The sequence below is a fragment of the Dendropsophus ebraccatus genome, chromosome 2, assembly GCF_027789765.1.
Source record: "Dendropsophus ebraccatus isolate aDenEbr1 chromosome 2, aDenEbr1.pat, whole genome shotgun sequence".
Classification (NCBI taxonomy): Eukaryota; Metazoa; Chordata; class Amphibia; order Anura; family Hylidae; genus Dendropsophus; species Dendropsophus ebraccatus.
Genome location: NC_091455.1, coordinates 187,104,253 through 187,128,370, shown reverse-complemented (window position 1 = coordinate 187,128,370; position 24,118 = coordinate 187,104,253). Strand labels below are relative to the sequence as shown.

General features: G+C 44.0%; 1 protein-coding gene across 2 annotated transcripts in view; it reads right to left on the bottom strand.

Moving 5' to 3' along the window:
- The window catches only part of UBE3C (ubiquitin protein ligase E3C), a 77,073-nt gene extending 53,215 nt beyond the window's left edge, over window positions 1–23,858 (bottom strand). For both annotated transcript variants that reach the window (XM_069958892.1, XM_069958893.1), the window contains exons 1-10: window positions 23,756–23,858; window positions 17,921–18,033; window positions 15,126–15,179; window positions 12,900–12,974; window positions 11,669–11,809; window positions 10,052–10,167; window positions 5,838–5,995; window positions 4,440–4,593; window positions 1,703–1,923; window positions 176–327 (exon numbers count right to left, since the gene is read on the bottom strand). In XM_069958892.1, coding sequence (XP_069814993.1) covers window positions 176–327; window positions 1,703–1,923; window positions 4,440–4,593; window positions 5,838–5,995; window positions 10,052–10,167; window positions 11,669–11,809; window positions 12,900–12,974; window positions 15,126–15,179; window positions 17,921–17,986 — 1,137 coding nt within the window. In that variant the 5' untranslated portion in view covers window positions 17,987–18,033; window positions 23,756–23,858. The remainder of the gene's footprint in view (window positions 1–175; window positions 328–1,702; window positions 1,924–4,439; window positions 4,594–5,837; window positions 5,996–10,051; window positions 10,168–11,668; window positions 11,810–12,899; window positions 12,975–15,125; window positions 15,180–17,920; window positions 18,034–23,755) is intronic.
- Window positions 23,859–24,118: the final 260 nt, after the last annotated feature.

The window sequence follows — 24,118 nt, the reverse complement described above, 5'->3', positions numbered from 1 at the left end:
TAATTGAAAATTCCCCAATGAGCTATTCATCCAAGGGATCAATACAGTTCTCTAGTGCTTTATAGTTTTGAGGCCTCTGTGGATATTCCAGAGATGTGCGGCCCATAGTGTCAGCCATTAGGGAACTCACTTTTATATGAATTATATATTATATATTTACTGTATAATCACTTACCACTGAGGTGACCATTTTGCTGATATCTTCATCATCATCTTCAGAGTCACTTGCAAGCTCCTGATGATTTGCAACAGTGGAGACTGGTAACTGAGAGAGAAAGGCCTGCAGTACTCTCAGGTACACAAGCATCCCTTCTTCTGTCAGAGTGCCTGAAATAAAAGACATGTTGTATACTTGCTGGCCCCTAGGGGTGGGAGAGGGCACCATGACACACATCTGGTGGAGCTGCCCCCGGCTAACGTCACTCTGGTCTGTGCTGCTCAAAACTATTGTAGACATCACTGGTGTGGTGGTGCCCCACACACCCAAAGCTGCCTTGCTTTTTATGTTCCCTATGGCTCAGTCCAAATTCAAAAAGTCCTTGGCCCGCCACCTACTGCAGGCAGCCAAAACCATCATCCCTAGACACTGGAGGTCTGTGGACCCGCCGACCCTTGGGGGGTGTGGTTCGCTGAAGTCACCCATATCCAGCACACGGAGGACCTGCTAGCTTCCTCCCCCCTTGACGTCTCCAAATACATTGCCACCTGGAGCCCTTGGCTCCTTTTCCTATCCTCCCCGCAATACCGCTCCCTTACCTGCTAGGCCTTACTAACCCCCTCCAAGACAACTCTCCCTTTCCTCTCTTCTTTTCTTTTTCGCCCTCCCTCTCCTCCTTTCCCTTTATATTCTGCTGACGTCTGCTACCTAGCCTTTACAGTTAAAACCTCTTTTTGCTCTGCCTCACAGCCGCTGACCTGGCCCCACCCGGCTCAGGATTCACTTATCGCTCATTGATACACATTGTGTTGTATTGTTTATGCAGTTCCAACCAGACCACGCTTCGGGACTAGTGTTGCACTTGCAGTGGGTTTACATCGTTCTCATTACTGTACTCCGATCCCCCTTTTTGTTCACACTCTGTACTGTGTTATACTGTAATTTCAATAAAGCTCTTTGGAATTATAAAAGACATGTCGTGTTCAACTTCTCACACTTTACACTTCCCTCCTGAACCTTATTTAGTCCTTTTGTAAAATAAGTGGATTCGATCATGTCCCCCCTTTCCCTTCTTTCCTCCAGACTAAACAGATTTACATCCTAAGCTCTTTCCCAATATGTTTTATGCCTCACACCCTCCACCATTTTGTAGCCCAACTTTGGACCTGTTCTATTTTATCAATATCCTTTTGTAGGTGAGGTCTTCAGAACTAGACACAGTATTCCAGATGTGATATCACTAGAGCTCTATACAGTGGAATCACAATCTCCCTCTTTCTACTAGTTATACCTCTAGCTAAACAGCCCAGCATACAATTTGCTTTCCCCACCGCCTGGTTGCAGTGTCTCATTTTAAGGCTGTCAGAAATTACTACCCCTAAATCTTTCTCCTCTGAAGTCTTTGCTAACACAGAACTACCAATACGATACTCAAAGATTCATTCTCCCTGTATATGTTATTCTACATTTGAAATAATTAGAAAACTGCCAAAGTAATCTGAAAGTCGCTACGATAAATGAAAAAAAAAAAGATTTACCACTTACTTAAGTACGTTTCCCCAACTGTGAGCACAAAATAAAAGAGCCAAGGGGTCTGGTCATATCTTAGCGGGTTATGAACCTGTTCCCCTAGTAATGCATTTAGAAATAGTTCATATGGGAAAGCGGTGTGTGCGTCCGCCAGTGCTGGAATGATGAAGTGGAAGATTTGATCGGTGTAAGGTGCAGCCAGAAACTCTCTGGTAAAGGCAGAGAAAACCTGTTGCCTGGACATAAAAATAATATATTGTATTCATGGAGAAAGCAGAGAATTAGCCATACATAACTGAAAAGTAAACTACGATGTTCATTATACATTGTAAAGCACAACATTTTCCTTGCACAAGTTTTTACAAACCTATCCTAGTATCTGCACAATACTTAAAGGAGAAGTTCAGAGAAATTTTTTATTAAAGTATTGTTTTGCTAAGACCCCAGCAATTGCTAGAACAAGCAGGGAGAAGCTCATAGATAAGTGCTTGTCCCTCCACTGTCTTCTTGCTGCAAAAGACAGGTGTCAAAAACTTAAAGGAGAAGTCCAGTGAAAATTTTTATTAAATTATTGTATTGCCCCCCAAAAGTTATAGAAATCTCCAATATACACTTATTACGGGAAATGCTTATAAAGTGCTTTTTTTCCCTGCATCAAGGCTTCACTTCCTGTATAAAATGGTGATGTCACTTCCTGGATAACATGGTGATGTCACTTCCTGGATAAAATGGTGATGTCACTTCCTGGATAACATGGGGATGTCACAACCTGACTCCCAGAGCTGTGCGGGCTGTGGCTGCTGGAGAGGATGATGGCAGAGGGATGCTCAGTGTCCCTCCAGTACCCTGTGTCCCTCAGTGTCTCCCTGCCATCATCCTCTCCAGCAGCCACAGCCCCCACAGCTCTGGGAGTCGGGTCGTGACATCACCATGTTATCCAGGAAGTGAAGCTTTGATGCAGTAGTAAGTGCAGGGAAAAAAAGACTTTATAGGCATTTCCAGTAATAAGTGTATATTGGTAATTTGTATAACTTTTGGGGGGCAATACAATACTTTAATAAAAATTTTCGCATGACTTCTCCTTTAAAGGGGTAGTCAAGAGACTAGTTTTTTAAGAACTATGGGTGGAAAATAGAAAAACAAAGTAAATGTACCAGCAGGTACATCGCTTTAAGATTTTAACATCAATAGACCGGCGCCGGGATGGGGATGTTGGTGCTGTGGACCTTTTTTGAACTGCAGCCCGGGTCCCGTGCACAGGAACCGGGCCATGGTTCAAAAAAAGGACCGCGGCACCAGCATCCCTGTGCAAGTGCTGGTCTATTGATGTTAAAATCTTAAAGCGGTGTACCTGCTGGTACATTTGCTTTAAACCGTCATAAGGCTCCTGGTGCCAGATTTATCAGTGTGACCGGTGCAGTCTTAAACTAGTCTTAGTTTAGACCAGGGGTACACAACCAGTGACCCTCCAACTATTGCAAAACTACAATTCCCACCATGTTTGGACACCTTTTGCCTGTTCAGGGGGACACTGCAGTTTTGCAACAACTGAGGGGCTGCATTTTGTACACCCTTGGTTTAAACCAACTACTAGTTGACTTATTTTACACAGAATTGTAGCACATATTTGGCACACAATACCAGACCCAAATCATTTCCTAATAAGCCTCACCCCTTGTTTTACTATTTATTCCAGCATATTTTATTTATTAAACAAAGAGGAAGACAAAATTCTGGCAGCAGCAGCCATAATAAACCTGGGGCATAGACTGCAACATGAAGTACTGTAGATCATAATGACCCCCAGCTATCATTTGTTTTGGGCCAACTCATACGGATTCACTGACCGATTCACCGCTTCGGAAATAGTTGACCGTGTGCAGGGACAGCGCTGGTAAAAATTGCAAATTAAATTAAGGATAATAATTCTCTGGATGAAAATCTCATTGCCAAAAAGCTGCCAGGCCGCTGCCTTAGATACACAGAACGTATGTCTCTTAATCTTCTCCCCTAAAGTAATCAGTATAAATTGTGTAGTGTTTCAGGCGGTGTAAAACATGAGGATTACTCATCATTTATAACTTTCAAGCTAATATTAAAAGGAGGTTCAGGCTCAAGAAAATGCAAATACACAGCATGGCAGCCAGAATTACTTTATAAGTCTATGCAAAGGAGGAGGATAAATCACAGAACTGGGAACTCTGGAAACAAACACCATCTTCAAGGTTAAATTCGAAAATCAATTCCTAATTTACAAGCAGCTTCCTATGTGCAGACTATGCACGCAGAATATAGTCATAAACTGAACTGTTTATGCAAAAGACTCTGCATGCATATTAGACATGTGCAGACTGTGCAATGGTGATAGATGTTAACAGAATGCATGTCTGTGACAAGTATAAAATAATAGTGTATGCGGGTCTCATCCATCAAAAGGGCCCGTTCACATGGAGTAAAACAGGTGGAAATTCCGGTTTCGTCATGGACTCCGCTCGGAATCCCACCTGCCTCAGTGTCTCAATGTAATGTGTTGCGTGCCTCCGCTCAAAGAATTGACATGGCAATTCTTTAAGTGGAGAGCACAACGCGTTACATTGAGACACTGAAGCAGGCAAGATTCCGAGCGGAGTCCGCGGAGGGGGTTCTGCTCGGAATTTCCACCTGTTTTACTTAGTGTGAATGGGCCCTAACAATAGAACTGACCTGCACTTATTTTACATAAAACAATGTATCAAACAGGATAGTTCCTTACCTTGCACCATCAAAGCAGGACTTGTAGGTAAAGTGCAATGGTTTCATAACATTCTCTAATAGAATCTTTGCAATAGGAACTCTGGAGACGTCTGTATATTCAATGCTGGATGGAAGTTTGTTGTTAATCAACAAGAAAAGTGACCTGTAGTAACCTGACAAAATAAAAGTTTGAGATAAACAAAAGTTTTCAAAAGGAAGACTAGTGACTTTCAATTGTGATCTGATTACATCAGGATTTTTTTCTAATCCAAAAACACATCAGTCTCCTACTGTAAAGTTCTGATGCTAAAGACCTTACATGGACTTTAAAACCGGGCCCCTGCCATTTAATAAGGACTGCCTAACTTGAGGACAGGACATGTATTTTTAAAGCTTCGATAATTCCTTCATGCATTCCTGCATTAAAGTGTTCCTGACATTTCATTGTGCCTGGTTTTATCAGATTAACCCTGCAGAACGATGGCCAAATTATTTTAGACAATCACAGGACATCCTCTTTGCTCTGCTGTGACATCATGCTGGTCAAAGTGCACTGAACAGGCCGGCATTGTGCTGTGCTAATGATTCATATTGGAGTAGAAGGGGTTACATGCGAAGAGAAGGGGTTACTGGTGCACTGGGCTTGAAAGGTGTCATGTTAGCATAAATGAAATACGCAGCAGCAGTATCACAATAAGAATACACCCTAAACTGTAAGTCAGTTGCACAGTACGCTATTATAGAAGGCATGTGGGAGAGAAGGGGTTACTGGTGCACAGGAACTCGGGAGTGTTAGATTGGGGGTTTGCGAGCAGGCGTAAATCATGATAAATGAGGCGCGGGAGGAGGCCCCACACCTCCTCCCCGCCTTGTCACGGCCCCTCCAAGCTCCCCCAGTCCACCCATTGGGTGAGCGGGGCGTACGCCAGGGAGAAGGGGTGATTCTGCACCATCTCCCTGGCGTACGCCTCGGGCGGACGCTTTGCAAATGTCCCCTATGAGTAATCCTATGCATACTGTGCTGAGAAAAACTGAATGATTTCGAGGGATCCTGGCAGCTAGATAACCTAGAGAAAGCCATCACTTCCACTGGCTTCTTTATTGCAGAGGAATGGCAAACTGCCCTCCTCATGACAGAAGAGGATGGAAATTGATAGGAAAAAAGCAAGTCATCAAAAAATAACTTCATTCTCAGGACAATAAAAATCTAAAGCTAAAGCTTCGGCTGTCCAGGCATGATGGGAATTGTAGTTTTGCAACAGCTGGAGAGCCGAAGGTTCCCCATCCCTGCTTTAATAGATCCGGCTGTGGGCTGTGGTTTCATTACAACGAAAATCACAGTGCAAGTGTGAGCAGAGCCTATAACCTAGCTGTGTATCAAACCGGAAAATAGAAACCACTTGTGCAGTTTACCAACCTTTCTGAATCATGTAGTGCAAAATTTGTTCAACTAATGAGGCCACAGTCCCGGCATCTTGTAGGACAGGTAAGTAAGTGTTTTCTGATGAAAAAACTTCAACCATTCTCATGGGTAGTGCAACATTGAGGCTGTCATCATGGCAATGCTGTAATAACCTACAAAGCACAGACAATTAAAGTGATGTTAGACATGAACATTTCTTCATGTGACAGGAGATACAGAACCTAAGGAGGAGCAAAAATACAAAGCACACATTTACTATGGATCTCCCTAAAGAACTGAGCTGTACCAAAAAATCCTGCAGAGATCCATAGTTGGTGTCTGATTTCTTCTAAAAGACACAGGACAATTTCCCTACAGACTAGCAGGTTTCTTTTGGAAACTGCTTATGCTACAGACACCCCGTAAGGACATAAGGTGTAAACATATGCCATAGGAGCCTGTCACTTAAGGACCCATGGCACAAATGTACGTCATTAAGTCTAGGGGTCAGCAGCCAGGTCCTCACAGTCAATGATGGGCAGCAGCAATCGCGCTGTCACTTGTCACTAACCCCTTAAGCACCAATGATTTCTAGATTTAAAGGGAAAACCGAAAAATTGAGTGTCGGCAGGGGGTGGGGGAAACATAATAAAGAAAGTATACTTATCGGACCCTGTGCACATGCAGCGCCACATCACTGGGCTCCTAGACCACACCGGATGTCATTTTCTTACAGATTCTGTGTACGTCATGACCTGGAGGAAAAGGGTGGGATATAGCCCACTCAGCAAGTGACTGCAGAAGTGTCCTGATCCAGTCACTAACTGGCTGAACGGTGCATCCATCAGCCGGGTTGTGACGTTGAAGTAGTAAGATGGAGAATGCCGGAGGAGACCTGGAGCAGGACGTGTCGCTGCATGGGCACTGGTAAATATACCTTTTTTATTATGTTCCCCCACCCTCTGCCCAAACTGATTTTTTTTTTCCCCCACTGAACTTCACCTTTAAATGTCAGTGACAGGAGCGGCTCCTGTCACTGTCCGATCGGGACCGCCCCAGCGTAAGTGCGGACGTCGCAATCTGTTTCTCTGTTTACTCGGGTTATAATACTTACCTCCATGAAGTCTGATCAGTGATCTTCTCATAAAGTTTGCCAAAGGAAGGCTCTATGAGATTGAGCACAGATGTCACTGATCAATGCTTTGCAATGGCATAGTATTGACCAGTGTATGCAATCTAATGACTGCATGTAATAGTCCCTTAGGGGGACTTAAAAAAAAAATCTTTAAAAAGAAATCTGACAAAGGCCCTCCCCCAAAAAAAGTTGAAATCCCCTTTTACCGTTATACAAATAAAACATAAAAATAAACATATTTGATATCGCATGCACAGTTTTCTGATCTATTAAGATAATAATATAATATTCCTGTACACCTATATTAAAGGGGTTGTCCGGCGATAAAAAATTATTCACAGAATAACACACATTACAAAGTTATACAACTTTGTAATGTATGTTATGTCTGTGAATGGCCCCCTTCCCCGTGTTTCCCCCCACCCACGCTAGACCCGGAAGTGTGGTGCATTATACTCACCGCATGTCGTGTCGTCCACGGTCTCCGATCGTCAGCAGTGACGTCTTCTTCGTGAGTCCGGCGGATCTTCCCGAGTGCTGGCCGCCCTCTGCAGCGTCATCCGAAGCTCAGCCGCGATTGGCTGAGCATAACTGTGCTCAGCCAATCGCGGCTGAGCGGCTGATGACGCGGCCACGTCATCAGCTGCTCAGCCGCGATTGGCTGAGCACAGTTATGCTCAGCCAATCGCGGCTGAGCTTCGGATGACGCTGCAGAGGGCGGCCAGCACTCGGGAAGATCCGCTGGCCTCCCGAAGAAGACGTCACTGCTGAGGATCGGAGACCGTGGTCGGCACGTGACAGGTAATGTATAGCGCACCACACTTCCGGGTACACGGGTGGGGGTGGTGGGACACGGGGAAGGGGGCCATTCACAGACATAACATACATTACAAAGTTGTATAACTTTGTAATGTGTGTTATTCTGTGAATAATTTTTTTCGCCGGATAACCCCTTTAACTGCCTAAATGAAAAGTGGAAAAAACAAAAATGAAAATTGACCCAGTCCTTAAAGCGAATGCTCCTGAGCTCATCTACCTTCCCCCAAACAAGTTGAAGTGATTTCTGAATAAATGTACTAATAAATGTACTATGTTGCAGTCGGTGAGTGCTAGCTCTTTTTTCTCTTTTATTCATTAATTTGATTTCTGTACTCAGCTTTAGGCACCTGCCTTTTGTTTGCCAGATTGCCCTCACAAGGACTGTCCTAGCTCATGAGTAGTTGGATTTGTCACGCATAAACTCTGGTGCTAGCTCTTTTCTTTTTTGGACACATTAGCTTTAAGTTTTTCACATGGATGGAACGGCGCTGGCGCAGGGAAGCCAGGGAAGCAGGGAAGCTTTTTTTGGATCGCGGCCCAGTTCTCGAATGCGGCACCATTCTATTCCAGGGCACTGGCTGGGGCTAAAGCACTGAAGGCGCTGAATCAATGGAGCCGCATCACAGAAGGGAGGGGGTTTCCTCCCACAGGGAGCGGGCCGGCCCGCCTCCACTGTTTCAGCCCCGGGCAGTGCCTGGGAATTAAACAGCGGCGTATGCAGGAGCAGGACGAGGTTCAAAAAAAGGACTGCGGCATCGGTTTTCCCACGCCATTCTATCCATGTGAAAAACTTAAAGCCAATGTACTGCTAGTTAAGAGGTTAAAATCCAGTAATAGCACTGTATTAGAACTTAAGAAATAAGAAAAGATATAGGTCCTCAAGACAAGACAAGGAATAATGTGATGTAGTGATTATGATAGTAATTGGTAAACAAGATCATTATCACTTTTGCTGTTGAGAAAGATACTAAGAAAGTATCGAAACGCGTCCAGCTATAAAGAATATTCTCATTTATATCCAGCATGCTAAAACTGCAAATTGGCTAACTTCATTGCAAGCCATTCTAACTCTGATTTGGCGCCAACTCAGCCACGAGGTCTCGCGGGCAACACCAACCACTGCGCATGACCGGAGCTCCGATCTTCATTTATACCAGGGCTGAGCGCGGCACACGCTTCCAGCGGCAGGAGCAGCTTACCACACAAGGGACCACCGCTCTGAGGATCCCCAGCTCGCAGGACGGGTGAGAGGTGTATCATACACCATACAAACTTTACCTCCTGCATGCACGTTAATTACACAAGCGTGACAACTAATTCAAGCTAACCCAATCCCGTCAGCCCAACCTGCTGCAAATAGTCCTACACATTGTCGGCTATTCTTTTCCAGCTAGACACAGTGGGCATGGATCATTGATATCCAATATTTTTTATTTTTTATACTGATTATTGATGAACTTTGGTGATCGAGTAAATACACCGCAGTCACGACTAAACCATCAGATGTCGTTACAATTAATACAGGCTGCTGTAGTGTATATACCATATTGATGAATATTGATTGCCAATTAACACAAATTACTGCAGTATATACAGTCTGATAATACGCTATTTATTGATGAACTTTGATACTTGATTGCCAATCAAGCCAATACACCACAGCCACGGATGAACTTTATATTCATGATTTATTCAGTTTTTATATATTGCATGTGTGCTCATTACTGTTTATGATTCGTTTACTACTTCCTATCTCCTATTTTTCCTTCATTTTATTTCTGTATATAATTTTGTTATTACGTACTGTCAACACCTGGTAATCCTTATTACATTTTTCAGAATTAGGGTCTAATGGCTTGTTTTTATACATTAATGAACTGCTTTTATATATGATTCGTATATTAGATTGTTTGATTATTTATACTGACTGGTTATGGTACCATAGTTTTTAATCCCATTTTCAATTTACCTAGTAAAGCGTTTTATATTTCATTATTCTCAGACTACCTCTTGTTTACCAATTACTATCATAATCACTACATCACATTATTCCTTGTCTTGTCTTGAGGACCTATATCTTTTCTTATTTCTTATTTATACCTAGGTCTGTAGGGTACAGACACTCCATAGGTTAACCTCGACAAAACATCAGCAGTTGAACTCACACTTACCATTTTCCTTTACTGTATTAGAACTTGTCTGTTCCCGGATACAGCAGACCAAACCTTCATTGTAAGCACTGTTAAAAACTTTTTTTTAATTGTGATTTACTTACCTACAACATAACCCCAGGAGCCTCTTGATCTGGTACAGACAGGTAAGTCTGTCTGGACCGGTGAGTTGCTTGACAAACTGGGAATTATGTTTTATCAAGTTCTGACATATCCATATCTATAGGGAACAAGAAAAAATACTAACTGTAAATTATTCCAGTAGCGATAACAAAAACCTGTAAATCTAAAATAATTTTTTGTTCATAAAATTTCACAAGTGAATCTAGTGGAAAGTACTTGCCATTACAAACTGATAAAAACTACATTTAGGCTACAAACCCACTTGGCAGGTCTGCAGCGAGCCCCCCCCCCTTAATGGCAGACAAACACGCAGCAGGGATGTACATCCCTGCTGCGAGTTTGTCTGCAGCCCACCCCATTAACCCCCCGGTGCCTGAGCTGATACTTCACCTGATCCCGGCTCCGGCGGTTCCCGATGTCTTCAGCAAGCCGGAGCGGGGACCAGGTGAAGTATATGCTCCAGCCAGCCGCCCGCAGCCCCGGCCGCCCGATCGCCCCCCCCCCCCCCGCAGCACCAATCGCACGCCCCCCCCGCAGCACCGATCGCACGCCCCCCGCAGCACCGATCGCACGCCCCCCCGATCGAGCGGCCGGGGCTGCAGGGGGGCGTGCAAGCGATCGGTGCTGCGGGGGCCGTAAAAATGCTAAATATACATAGGTAGGCTCAATATTATTGATGCTGAATAGTACCTACAAGAAATGAAGTGCAATCATATACATAAGTGAGTGTGTGAGGTGCACATAATACAGTTGTATATGATTACACTTACTCACCAGTGGTTGTATTACTTCCTTCATTGTTTTTATGGGTATATTGCAGCCAATGGGTCCTTGTACGCTAAGTAAAAGAGGCTGAATTTACGAGTCTGCGTGGCAGATTCTGCTAGAAATTCTGCCTGTCCTATTTCTTAAATGGGATTTCTCTTGCGCCTCTGCTCTCTGCTCAAAAGAATAAACGTGATATATGTGATATATATATATACATATATATATATATATATATATATGTATATATATCTATCTATATCTTTTACTCAGTGTACAAGGGCCCAATAGCAGTATGTTTAAGTGAGGCACAAATGATGCAATCAGCCGAGGATCGGGCGCTTTCTCACTTTCCATCTGATCAATGACACTTCTACACACACGTTTCTAGCAAAGCTCCTTGCCGATATTCAGTCTGTATAAAAGGGCCTTTAGTTATACTCTAAAATGCTACAGCATTTCAGAAGGAAAAAAAAACTAAAAAAAAAACAAAAGTAAAAACAAGATGTGGCATTCTGGTAAAGATGGGTGGTCTATCCCTGGCTTCTCTCCTTCCAGCTGTGATATACACTCAATGACAGAAAAAACATGACACAAGAAAGGGGTTTCTGGTGTTGAATAAGAGTCCGCCCAGAGACAGGGCATAATGAAGGGGACACCTAAGTCTATTTCACAGCGATCTGAAATCTCTATGTGAGTGTCCTATCAATGTTTAGAATAAACAACTATAGCAGAAAACTGTGTAAAACCACAATGTTGTACGGATGTACTGCTAACAAAAATGAGTTATTCTTAATGTGACTGAGAATGGACGGCTTTACAATGGCCCTTACCAAACGCTTTGAATCTTCAGTCTGTCTGTAAAAAAAGAGCAGTTTCCGCACGAGAAGTGTAAGGTTTCTTCCATCTGCTGAAGGTACACTGGAAGTAGCTGAGTTAGCATAGAAATCAAACTCGCTTCTTTGGATGGTGTACTGCGAAGGAGAAAGAATTATTAGGACATCAGCATCAATTCTGTCAGAGGGGGTGAATGGTAGACATTACAGGAAGAGGCTTGTGAAACCACAGAAAGCCTTAGAAGTGTCACCTATACTGTCACATCAAGAACTATATTCAGCAATAAGGGGTTCCCTAATCCAAATGTATTTATTGCTGAAAAACCCAATCCGTATGTCACAACCAACGCGTTTCAGGCACACTTAACCCCTTAACCAAGAGTACAGCTGGAAAACAAGCTAAACACAATAAGGCCTGGGAGATAAAGTGATACTGCTTAGGGGGACCGACTGCATCCTCCACAATACCATCACAGTATAGACTCCACAAGGGTGGTGGGGAGGGGACAAGTTATCATATAACTTTAACTCATCCAATAGATGGTAATAGAGCTATGGGCTCTGGAGCGACAGTGATGACATAAACCGGAACAAGTAGTATACCCAATTTTCTTTTTTGCTACATACCAGTTTCAATTTCAAATTTATATACACAATAAATGTTGGATTTCTCAATGGATTTACAGCAAAGTGGGTGGTCAGTGAGTATGTATGTGGTTACATGGTTAAGAGACCTCCAGAGAGGGAGTAAGATCAGAGCAAGAGCAAACACACTAACTAGTTACATTTTGTGCTTTAAAATAACTTCACTGAAAACAAAACCAAATAAAGACAAAAAGTAATTTTATAGTGCAGGAGCTGGTCTCTGAATGCACATTATATTCCAGGAGAAGCCAAGACCCACATACAGCACCAGGGCATCTGGACAATGCATTGTTGCATTTATGTCAAGGGACTACTTTTGTTCCCTGGTGACAGGAGGAGGTATCCCGCTCCCGCCTCTATCCATCTTGTTGTGGAAGTTGGGATTCTCAGACCTATAATGGCGCCCGTCCCAGGCTCAGCCAATTGCTGCTCTCAGCTTAACCCAGCCATCAGTGGGAATAGGAAAACCCAGACCCGACCGGTCAAAACATTTGACCTGTCTGTGCAACATACATAATTTTTTTTTTTTTAAATGACAGTAATGCTTAAAACAATGAATATAACAGTACAGGAAAATACATACTTGCTGTTTTCTATCCTTGTAGCCTCTTATATAAGATTGGATAATTATTGCATTCTTGAGCCTTCTCCTTTCTTCCTGTAAAGACAAAACATTAAAACAACTTCACATGAGCGCACACATTAACATTACCTTGTAGAATTCTTTTTAGTGCCGCAGTTTTGATGACTGACATGACTATGCATGTTGCATTAAAGTGCCATCGTTAACATTTTTTTTTTTTTTGCAGAAATCAATAGTCCAGGCGATTTTAAGAAACTTTGTAATTGGGTTTATTAGCTGAAAAATGCATTTTTTATCATGAAAAAGCAGTTTAAAGCCAGGGCTGTGGAGTCGGAGTCGTGGAGTCAGAGCTAGTTTTGGCTGGAGTCGGAGTTGGAGCTAGCTTTGGCTGGAGTCGGAAAAAAATTTACCGACTCCGACTTTAAAAAAATCTTTAAAAAATGTAGAATTAAATTTTGATATGAATTTTACAGGTTTTGCTCTTGAATATATATTATGAGCAACATTCTAATAGGACACTGGCCCTATTACATAAGGGTGGTCGGGGAAAAGTTGTCGGTCACTATTTGGCAGTTTGTTTCTGAGCTGGAAGAGTCCATTGTGTGTGTGTGGGGGAGATCTGTGCTGTTCTCTTCTTGGATGCTGGATGACTGTATATGAGCAGCAGTGTAATATGAAGATATTCTGTGTAATATAGAGGAGGAAGAGAAGACATAAGTAGTGTAGCAGTAACCTCTGTCCTCAGTGTGGTGTTTTCTCTCTGGGGGATAATTGCGTGTTTTTCTTAAGTGTTCAATGGCTGCAGCTGTGTGTGTGTGTGTGTGTGTGTGTGCGCGCGTGCTATGGCTGCAGTAGGCTGTGTGTGTGCTATGGCTGCAGTAGGCTGTGTGTGTGCTATGACTGCAGCAGGCTGTGTGTGTGTGCTATGGCTGCAGCAGGCTGTGTGTGTGCTATGACTACAGCAGGCTGTGTGTGTGCTATGACTACAGCAGGCTGTGTGTGTGCTATGGCTGCAGCAAGCTGTGTGTATGTGTGCTACAGCAGGCTGTGTGTGTGTGTGTGTGTGTGTGTGTGTGTGTGTGTGTGTGTGTGTGTGTGTGTGTGCGTGCGTGCTATTGCATGTCCCCACAGTGACCTTCTATATCACTGTGTGACCTCTATATCACTATGTGTGACCTCTATATTACAGTGATCTGGCATTGTTAGCAGTGTTTCTGTGTGTATGGTGAATATTTAGTTAGAAACATAGAAGACTGTCAGCAGGAAAAGACCAACTGCTGGAGACCAAAGGCTGGAGACTGGCTGCATCCACTGCACACACAGGAGAAGCTGCTTTATATCTTTCCTCATTCCCACAGAAGTCGCCCCAGGATCATGTAGGACATTAGGAAGAAGCTGCTGAGCCAGTGTGATAAATAACTCCCCTGGTATATGACTGGCCATTTATGAAGGAGCAGGAGTCGGAGTCGGAGCTGTGGCTTACCGACTCCACAGCCCTGTTTGAAGCTCTGCCCCCTGTCTTCATTGTTCTCTATGAAGAGGGGAGGGGTGGAGGGAGATGCGGCACCAAAACAGCACAACAAAGAGTTAATTTACAGCTACATCACCAGGCTCTCTCCTCTGACTTAGCACGGACATCTCTGACCTCTGAATAGCAGCTTTCACACAGGTCCCGCTGTGTAATCCTTTCTTATCTGCTCTCTGCTGCCAACTAATCTTCCTCCTCCCCTCTCCATAGAACAGACAGGGCTCGACTGATGTAAAACAGTCGAGATTTCCTGATAATGAGCAGTGGATGACAGAAAGGAAAGGAGGGGGAGGCCTGGGAAAAGTCTTTTTAAATGAAGATAATGGCATATTTGCCTAATAAACACAATTATAAAGTTTCTTAAAATCGCCTTGACTATTGATTTCTGCAAAAAAAATGGTGACACTTAAAGATGGTAAAAAGATGAGCCCACACAAAAAAATCTAACTGAGCCAACATTATAATAATTTGCCTTTCCATAGGGTTAAAAACAGCATGTGAGACCAGTTGGGCCTCTCAGGCCTAAAGTAATTCACAGCAAAAAAAAAAAAAAAAAAAAACACACTAAGTCCTCTTCAGAATACAGAGAAAGATTCCAAATTTCTACACAAAATAGCCCCAAAATTAAGAATGGCCTAACCTAGAGACACATAATATTATACATAATAATCCAGAAACATTGTACAGCATTACCCTACCTCCCTCTTTCGCCTTTCCTCCTGGGTTCGGTGAAGCAGAGATGCTTTTTCTTCCTAGAGAGTAAAATAAAGTATAAAAATATATTATAAAAAATACAAAGCTGAATTGTTATAAAGCTCACTTCATAAAGGGAACACACATACAGCTGAGAGATTAATAGAAAACCTAGTTTGATAAAGTTTTTTTTTTTCCCGGTACAAAATTTTAAATAGTACTGAAGCAACAAAATGGACTGTAAGGAAACTCGCAATGTACCACTGGTTATAGTTCCATGTCGCAGTCTCCCAGCCTGTGACACTGGTTATAGTTCCATGTCGCAGTCTCCCAGCCTGTGACACTGGTTATAGTTCCATGTTGCAGTCTCCCAGCCTGTGACACTGGTTATAGTTCCATGTCGCAGTCTCCCAGCCTGTGACACTGGTTATAGTTCCATGTCGCAGTCTCCCAGCCTGTGACACTGGTTATAGTTCCATGTCGCAGTCTCCCAGCCTGTGACACTGGTTATAGTTCCATGTCGCAGTCTCCCAGCCTGTGACACTGGTTATAGTTCCATGTCGCAGTCTCTCAGCCTATGACACTGGTTATAGTTCCATGTCGCAGACTCCCAGCCTGTGACACTGGTTATAGTTCCATGTCGCAGTCTCCCAGCCTATGACACTGGTTATAGTTCCATGTCGCAGTCTCTCAGCCTGTGACACTGGTTATAGTTCCATGTCGCAGTCTCCCAGCCTGTGACACTGGTTATAGTTCCATGTCGCAGTATCCCAGCCTGTGACACTGGTTATAGTTCCATGTCGCAGTCTCCCAGCCTGTGACATTGGTTATAGTTCCATGTCGCAGACTCCCAGCCTGTGACACTGGTTATAGTTCCATGTCGCAGTCTCCCAGCCAGTGACACTGGTTATAGTTCCATGTCGCAGTCTCCCAGCCTGTGACACTGGTTATAGTTCCATGTCGCAGACTCCCAGCCTGTGACACTGGTTATAGTTCCATGTCGCAGTCTCCCAGCCAGTGACACTGGTTATAGTTCCATGTCGCAGTCTCCCAGCCTGTGACACTGGTTATAGTTCCATGTCGCAGTCTCCCAGCCAGTGACACTGGTTATAGTTCCATGTCGCAGTCTCCCAGCCAGTGACACTGGTTATAGTTCCATGTCGCAGTCTCCCAGCCTGTGACACTGGTTATAGTTCCATGTCGCAGTCTCCCAGCCTGTGACACTGGTTATAGTTCCATGTCGCAGTCTCCCAGCCTGTGAAATTGGTTATAGTTCCATGTCGCAGTCTCCCAGCCTGTGACACTGGTTATAGTTCCATGTCGCAGTCTCCCAGCCAGTGACACTGGTTATAATTCTATGTCGCAGTCTCCCAGCCTGTGACACTGGTTATAGTTCCATGTCTTAGAACAGGGATCCACAAGTTGCGGCAGACCTACAGCTCCCAGTAGTTTTTCGCGCCGCTTGTATTCCGCCAGAGCTGACAAAGAGAATATTTCAAGCAGAAAATTTTCCTCTTCAATTCCTCAGTGTGAACATACCCTCACACAGATTTAATTTTGCTGCATTCTGCCATAAGTTGCACTAGAAACACCTATAAATGTTACAAACTTCCAAATGCTTTCATGCAAAACCAAGAAACTAATCTAAAACTGTTGTTGAACATGGTTAAATGTCATTCTACATGATCAGGCCAGTGGGAAATACCTGAAAGGCCACGGACACCTGTTCATCAGTGTATGTGACCGTATCCCAGGCCAACTGCTATATTTGTGCTGCTCTGACCACACTTGGAACAATGCCTGCAGAGCTCTTGTTAGGTACCGCGGCTCACAGCACGTCTGAGAGTTTATAGAATCATAAAGCTGCAGAGCAGTGTTTTTTATTCCTGTGCAAACCTAAAGGGGTATTCCCATCTAAAGAAGTCATCTACTATTCTCAGAATAAGATAGGGCATAATTTCTTACATGATGCCTAAGACAGGCTTAAAGGAGAAGTCCAGTGTAAATTTTTATTAAAGTATTATATTGCCCCCCCCCCCCCCAAAGTTATACAAATCCCCAATATACACTTATTACAGGAAATGCATATAAAGTGCTTTTTTCCCTGCACTTACTACTGCATGAAGACTTCACTTCCCTGATAACATGGTGATGTCACTTCCTGGATAACATGGTGATGTCACATCCCGACTCCCAGAGCTGTGCGGGCTGTGGCTGCTGAAGAGGATGATGGCAGGGACGCAGGGCACTGTTGGGACACTGAGCATCCCCCTGCCATCATCTTCTCCAGCAGCCATCACCATGTTATCCAGGAAGTGACATCACCATGTTATCCAGGAAGTGAGGCCTTGATGCAGTAGTAAGTGCAGGGAAAAAAGCACTTTATAAGCATTTCCCGTAATAAGTGTATATTGGTAATTTGTATAACTTTTAGGGGAGGGCAATACAATATTTAAAAAAAATTTTTTGCCGGACTTCTCCTTTAAGGCTTAGTTACATAAAGCGATTATCGGCCATATTTGGTCGATATCGGCCGTTACAGTAAATAATCGATTTGTGTAATAGAAGACAACGATCAGCCGACATGCACAATGTCAGCTGATCGTTGTCTTTCAACAGGCGGAAACGCTAACAGACTGCTGCTGTTGCTCTGTGTAATAGGCAGAAAACCCCCCCGCTGTCTCTTATGGGTTCCCTGGACGATATGACCATCACCCAGGCAGCCCCCCGGCTCTTACCCACACCTCCTCACTGACTGCCGGCGCATGAAAGTAATTCCTAATAATACGCTCTTTCTTACCTTTCGACTTGCTCCTCCCAGCGACACCTTTGGCCTGGTTTTGAAATCTCCCTCAAAGCTGAACATGGCTGCAGTTTATCCCATCTAGGACATAGGGTGATTCTGGAGGGTCACTGAAAAAAGTGAGAAAAGATCCTGAATAAAAGATACAAATAAAAAGCTAACATTGTGGAAACGTGGTCACACACTTATGGTGCGTTTACACAGATTTATCTGACAGATTTTTGAAGCCAAAGCCAGAAACAGACAATAAACATGGAACAGGTCATAAAGGAAAGATTGAGATTTCTCCTCTTTTCAAATGCGTTCCTGGCTTTGGCTTCAATAATTTGTCAGATGAATCTGTCAGTGTAAACACACCAAAAGAGTTGCTGTTCACTTGAATGGGACAAATCTGTAGTACCATGCACCGTGGCATCATAGTACAGCAATGTAATGATGAGGAAAAAAATAAACACTGAGGGTCACTTGAGTACTGCGACCCCATTCAAACAAATGATGGGCAAGGCAATAATTTTATAAAGCTGGATAACCCCTGTAATGTTATTCATGTATTTGGAACAGGAGATGAGTATATTCATTTTTTAATTTTTACAATACACCACCTACGACCATATGTAAAAGAGCTATATCCCTTAATAACCCCTTTAAACACTAATGACTTTAGGTCTCTAAGGGAAACTATCAGCAGGTTAGATGCTGATATATCTCTATTACGCACAGGGCGCTTAGGAAGAGGGTAAATTTCTTACCTTCATCCTCCACACAGTTTCAATGGTATTAGCAATTTATCTCCTATGCTATCAAGGCGCTTTGGTGCACTGGGGGCCGGACTACCCACCCCTCCCTACTGGGATTTATTAGGAGGGGTGGGCACATGACCCAGACAGTCTCATAGGTTTACATTGGGAGTAGATCTCAGAGCTGTGAGAGAATTCTCAAGGTTCATTCTAAACATGTCAAGAGTTTTTAAAGTGACAGTGCCCATTTAAAAGGAGCCGGCCATCTTCTCTGACCTGTCTATTTACTGAATATATGTGTTTCTTTTGAAATAACAACTCTTCTGCTGCAGGACCGCATTGCTCTCAAAAATGCTTCCATATGAAGGACTGACGTATTACATTAAATGCTGGATTTACATTGGTAGCAGTCTATCCACTGCGGGAAATTAGAAGCAAAAAATAGCGGCTGGTAAAGGTACATGATAGACCTTATTTACTATAATAGGGCTCCCCTGCGTTTCTGTTATAGTTTGCGTTAGGCAGGGTTCACACTATGTTTTTTTTCATCCGTTTTTGCAAAAAAAAAAAAAAAAAAGATTGAAAAACGGATGCATTTAATCCATTTTTCCATAACACATCCTTTTTTTTTTTTTTTTTTTAACTTACACAAAAATAAGGTCAAGTGCGTTTTTGTGTACGTTAAAATCTGGGGGGTTTTTATAATGGAAGTCAATGGAAAAACGGATGAAAGAAATGGATTGCAAAAACGTAGTGTGAACCCAGCCTTATTGTTCAGGCTTTTATATGGAGTCTGTGAAAAAGTTTCCTTAAAGTGACGAAAATGTGAGCCTAGGGCTAAAAGAAGAACAAACATGCTGCTGTTACATGTGATTTTACTCCAGTGTATTTTTCCCACTACAGTCTACAGGGCGAAAAAACAGAGAAAGATGATAGGGAGATGGTTAAAAATGAAATACAATGAAAAAAAAAACCACTATCACTCTAGTTAAAGGAGTTGTCTGGAATATGTTTTAATGTTACAGTTTTCATGATACCTCCAATATAGCTACTATCCACACCTCAAAGACTCCATTCTATGCACGGGCTGATTCTTTCATCCGTCCAAAGAATTATCAAGTTCATTCTTTGGACAGAGGGGGGAATCCGCCTGTGCCCAGAATAAGGTCTATGACACGGACGGAGACATGCGCGCCTGCCGCAGTCCACGAGCTGAGAACTTTGCAACAGAGTTTCCGTCAAAATTACTCAGTGTGCACATACCCCAAGAGAATAAGGCGGCCTGCAGCGCCCTGTACAGGGGGTGACCAGGAGCATTGCTGTGAAGCAGTAAAGTGTTGGGTTTGTTGATATGATGTCATGGGCCCGCTCCCATCACTGCAACCACTGATTGGCTGAGCAGCCCTGTGACATCACATGCCTGAACCCAGACGCTTGATGCAGCAGACACCAGTGCTGTACGAGCCCGGTAGTGTGTTTTTGGGTTTGGTTTTGTTTTTTCACTTCCCATCTGGGCAACACCTTTAAGGCTACGTTCACACATTTAGGATTTGACAAATATAACTTCAATTTTAAAAAAACGTATTTAAAAATTGATAGATCTCACCCTATATCCACATAGTTGGGGATCTGAGAGAGCAAGGAGAAGCTTCCAGAGTGCACCCTGATAACTTGAGGTTCGGGCAGTACGTAAGTGATGACAGGTTCCCGTGACTCCACACCAATAATAACCATGCTGAGGATGGTGAAATCTACAGTGAGCCATTTTTAACCTTGCAGCCCTCTGGCTGTTGCAAAACTACAATTCCCATCATGCCTGATAGGAACTGTAGCTTTACAACAGCTGAAGGGCAGCAGGTTCCTCTTCTGTATGACAGAACTTAAAGGGGTAGTTCACAAAAAAAAAGTTTTCTTTCAAATCAACTGGTGCCAGAAAGTGCCAGGGATTTGTAATTTACTTCTATTATTTTCAGTCTTCCAGTACTTATCAGCTGCTGTATGCCCTGCAGGAAGTGATGTATTCTTTCCAGTTAGACACAGGGATCTCTACTGCCACCTCTGTCCATGTCAGGAACTGTCCAGAGCAGTAGCAAATCCCCACAGAAAACCTCTCCTGTTCTCCAGACTGGAGAGAATACACCACTTGCTGCAGAACATACAGAAGCTGAAAAGTACTGGAAGACTCAAGATTTCTAATAGCAGTGAATTACAAATCTCTGGCACTTTAAACGTTTTTTGTTTTTTTTTTGTGTTTTTTTGTGAATTACCCCCTTTAAATTCCAAGGGACTTGGAAGACTGTCACATAACTTTCAGCTGCTGTGTCATGGTGACCCGCAAGCTTGTGATGCATCATATAACCCAGAGGTAAGAGGTTCACACGGCACTGCTGCATGTAAAAGGCAGGCCGACATACTGTATACTGTGCCTGGCCTATTGGACCAAACCTAGTCTACTAGTGACTACATTTGTAAAAAATGTTATTTTGCAGGACTGAAATGCACTGAATGTAGTCACTTATACACAGTATGCAATCCATGAAACTCTGTAAGTCAACCATGCTATACTGTTTTTCCCTGAAAAAAAGACATCCTCCTAAAATAAGACACCCCCACTATCCTACCAAATAGCCTAAAATAAGGCCCCCGCCCCAAACTAAGGCACCCCCCAAAAGTAAGGCCGTTAACCACCCACTCGACCCACTCACCTAATCCCCTTGTGAACCTTGACAGCCTGAGCCACAGGTACACTGTTCCATGGCCCCCATGTCCGTCCGCACGTACCAAAGTAACACCACAACACCACACATACAGACGTCCTGACAACCCGCCGCACGCTCCTGGTCCTACAGGATGTTAGTAAGTATGCCGGGGAGGGGGGGGAAGAGAGCCAAAGGGGACGGAAATAAGACATGGTGGCTCTTTAGGAGGATAAATATAAGGCACTGTCTTATTTTCAGGGGAACACGGTGTGTATGCCTGTATTTTAATATATACCTCCAACACATAATGCGAACAAGACCTACGGCGATGTTCACACATAGTATTTCTTTCTTCAACCAAAACATGGAAACTGTGCAAATCTTTCCATTATAATTTTACCCTCTTCCATTCCTGATTTTGGTTGAAAAAAAAGACTGAAGGAAATACTACGTGTGAACATAGCCTAAGGCTCCGTTCACACGGAGTAAAACTGGCGGAATTAGACGGCGAAATTCTCTGCTGCGAAATCCTGAGCGCGCCCGTGTCATAATGGTAGCCTATGGGAGGCTCTCGCGCCTCCTCTCTCCGCGCTGAAGAATGAACATGTCCGTTCTTCAGCGTGGAGAGAGGATTCATTTTAAATGAAGATATACTCACAACGGGATTGACATACTGCTGCATGTATGTAAATGCCGCCTGTGAACCTCCCCCCAACCCCCAGAACGGCCGATCTCTGAAAAGATCATTAGGGCCGCAGATGATCTTTTATGTTTTGAGGTTGCCCGCATCAGAACTCCCCACTGCATGCTATGCTGTGGAGCGTTCGGCCGCAGCCGCTTGCTCCATAGTGTGTGCTGACAAGGTTTTCTGCGGCCGCTATTCAATGAATAGCGGCCGCAGAAAACGGACATGTCAGTTGCTTGCGGTGCCGCTAGAGATCCAAGCCAAAGCATATACTATGGGACGCATTTATTAAGTCCGGCGTTTTTTACGCCGGACTTAAAAATGCCCCCGCAGCTCCGGCGGTACGGGGATTTATGTAGAGGCGGACTGCCTGTACATAAATCCTGTGCGCGCCGGTGCGCACCGCCGAAAACCTACGCCAGCTGAGGACTGGAGTAGGTTTTCGGCGTACATTTGGGCGGAACGGATGATAAATCGCGCGGACTCTGAGTCCGCGCCCTCCGTTCCGCCCACTTCCCGCCCACTTCCCGCCTACTTTCCGCCCCCTTTCCGCCCCCTGGCGTACTCGGCGGAAAGTGCCGATTTGCGAATATTTTATTCGCAAATCGGCCATTTGCGTATATAAAATAATACGCAAATCGGCACTTTCCGCCAAAAATCATCCGTTCGCCGGATGATACATGTGGCCCTATGTGTATACACTCCGTCCGGGATTCTATAGGCAGCAACGTCAGGTATATTTTCATATAAATCGCGGCCGTTTTTGCAATCGGCAACAACGGCCGTAGTTATACGAAAACAAACACAGTGTGAACATAGCCTAAGTGTGCAAGAAAAATTACATGTGTGAAAAACTACAACTCCCATAAGACACTGCCAGGACACTGTGTTTAGAATAGAGATCGACAATGAAGGCAACTATCTGTCTATCAATCACCATCAGGACATGATGGGGGTTGTAGTTTTGCAGCAGCTGGAGGGCCACAGCTTGCAGGGACCCTTCTCTTTTGTGTTGTACAAATTTTCAAAATTATAGCATCACATTATACAATATTCCATTGAGTAAACAGATTCCCCATGTCAAAGTATGATGGGAGTTGTAGTTTTGCAGCAGCTGGAGGGGGAACAATGCACTATTGTGTTCTACTGTGACAAATACAAGAACAGTAATGCAGAACATGCTATTATGTGTATATAGATATATAGAATAATACAAAGACAATACAAACAGTGACAGCAATAGATATGAATGCAATAGAAGAGGGGTAGGGAACCTTGGCTCTCCAGCTGCTGCAAAACTACAACTCCCATCATGCCTGGACAGCCAAAGGCTGTCCCCTACCCCTGCTATAGACCAATGAGAGCGAGCAGCATCACTGTCCATCAATGAGAGACATGAGGATGACACCAGTGGTCACTGCACAGATAAAGAACAAAGGCTGGGGCAGGAGCTACGTCATCCATATGACGTCACCAGCGCTAGCCCCCCTCCTCATGACTGGTTCCTCCTGTAACATGGGGACTCGGGGGTTTCCCTGTCACACATGACTCAGCAGCAGCAGAGATACATGACAAGGAGAGCCAGTGCTCAGCGACATGTTGGAATCTGCCTGACACGGCGCAGCACTCTGTCTATATGGAGGCCATACACCGGCCTGCCCCCCGCCCCGGGTCCTAGCACCCCCCTGCACTGTGACAGGTGACTCGTTACCTGGGAGCTCAGACCGGGCACCACTCAGCAACAAAAACAGCAGCAGCTCCGGACATTTCCCTTGACAACGGAAGTCCCGCCCCCAGCAACCCCGGCTCAATCTGCTGAGCACATTGGTTGCTACCGGCAAGTATTCCCCAGCTCTGGTTGGAGGAAGCAGATTGTCAATCACATGTTTTTTTTCTGTTGCGAGGTGACGTCACTAGCAGGCCTGACATCTGTGTTTGTTTAATAAAGTATTGTTTAAAAAAAAAAAAAAAAAAAAAGCAGGTGACGTTCCATCTGCGTATGAGCGGCTTATTCCTAGAGAACCTTGATGACGTTCCTGCTCACGTGACCGCTCAGTGGCGATCAAACAGCTAG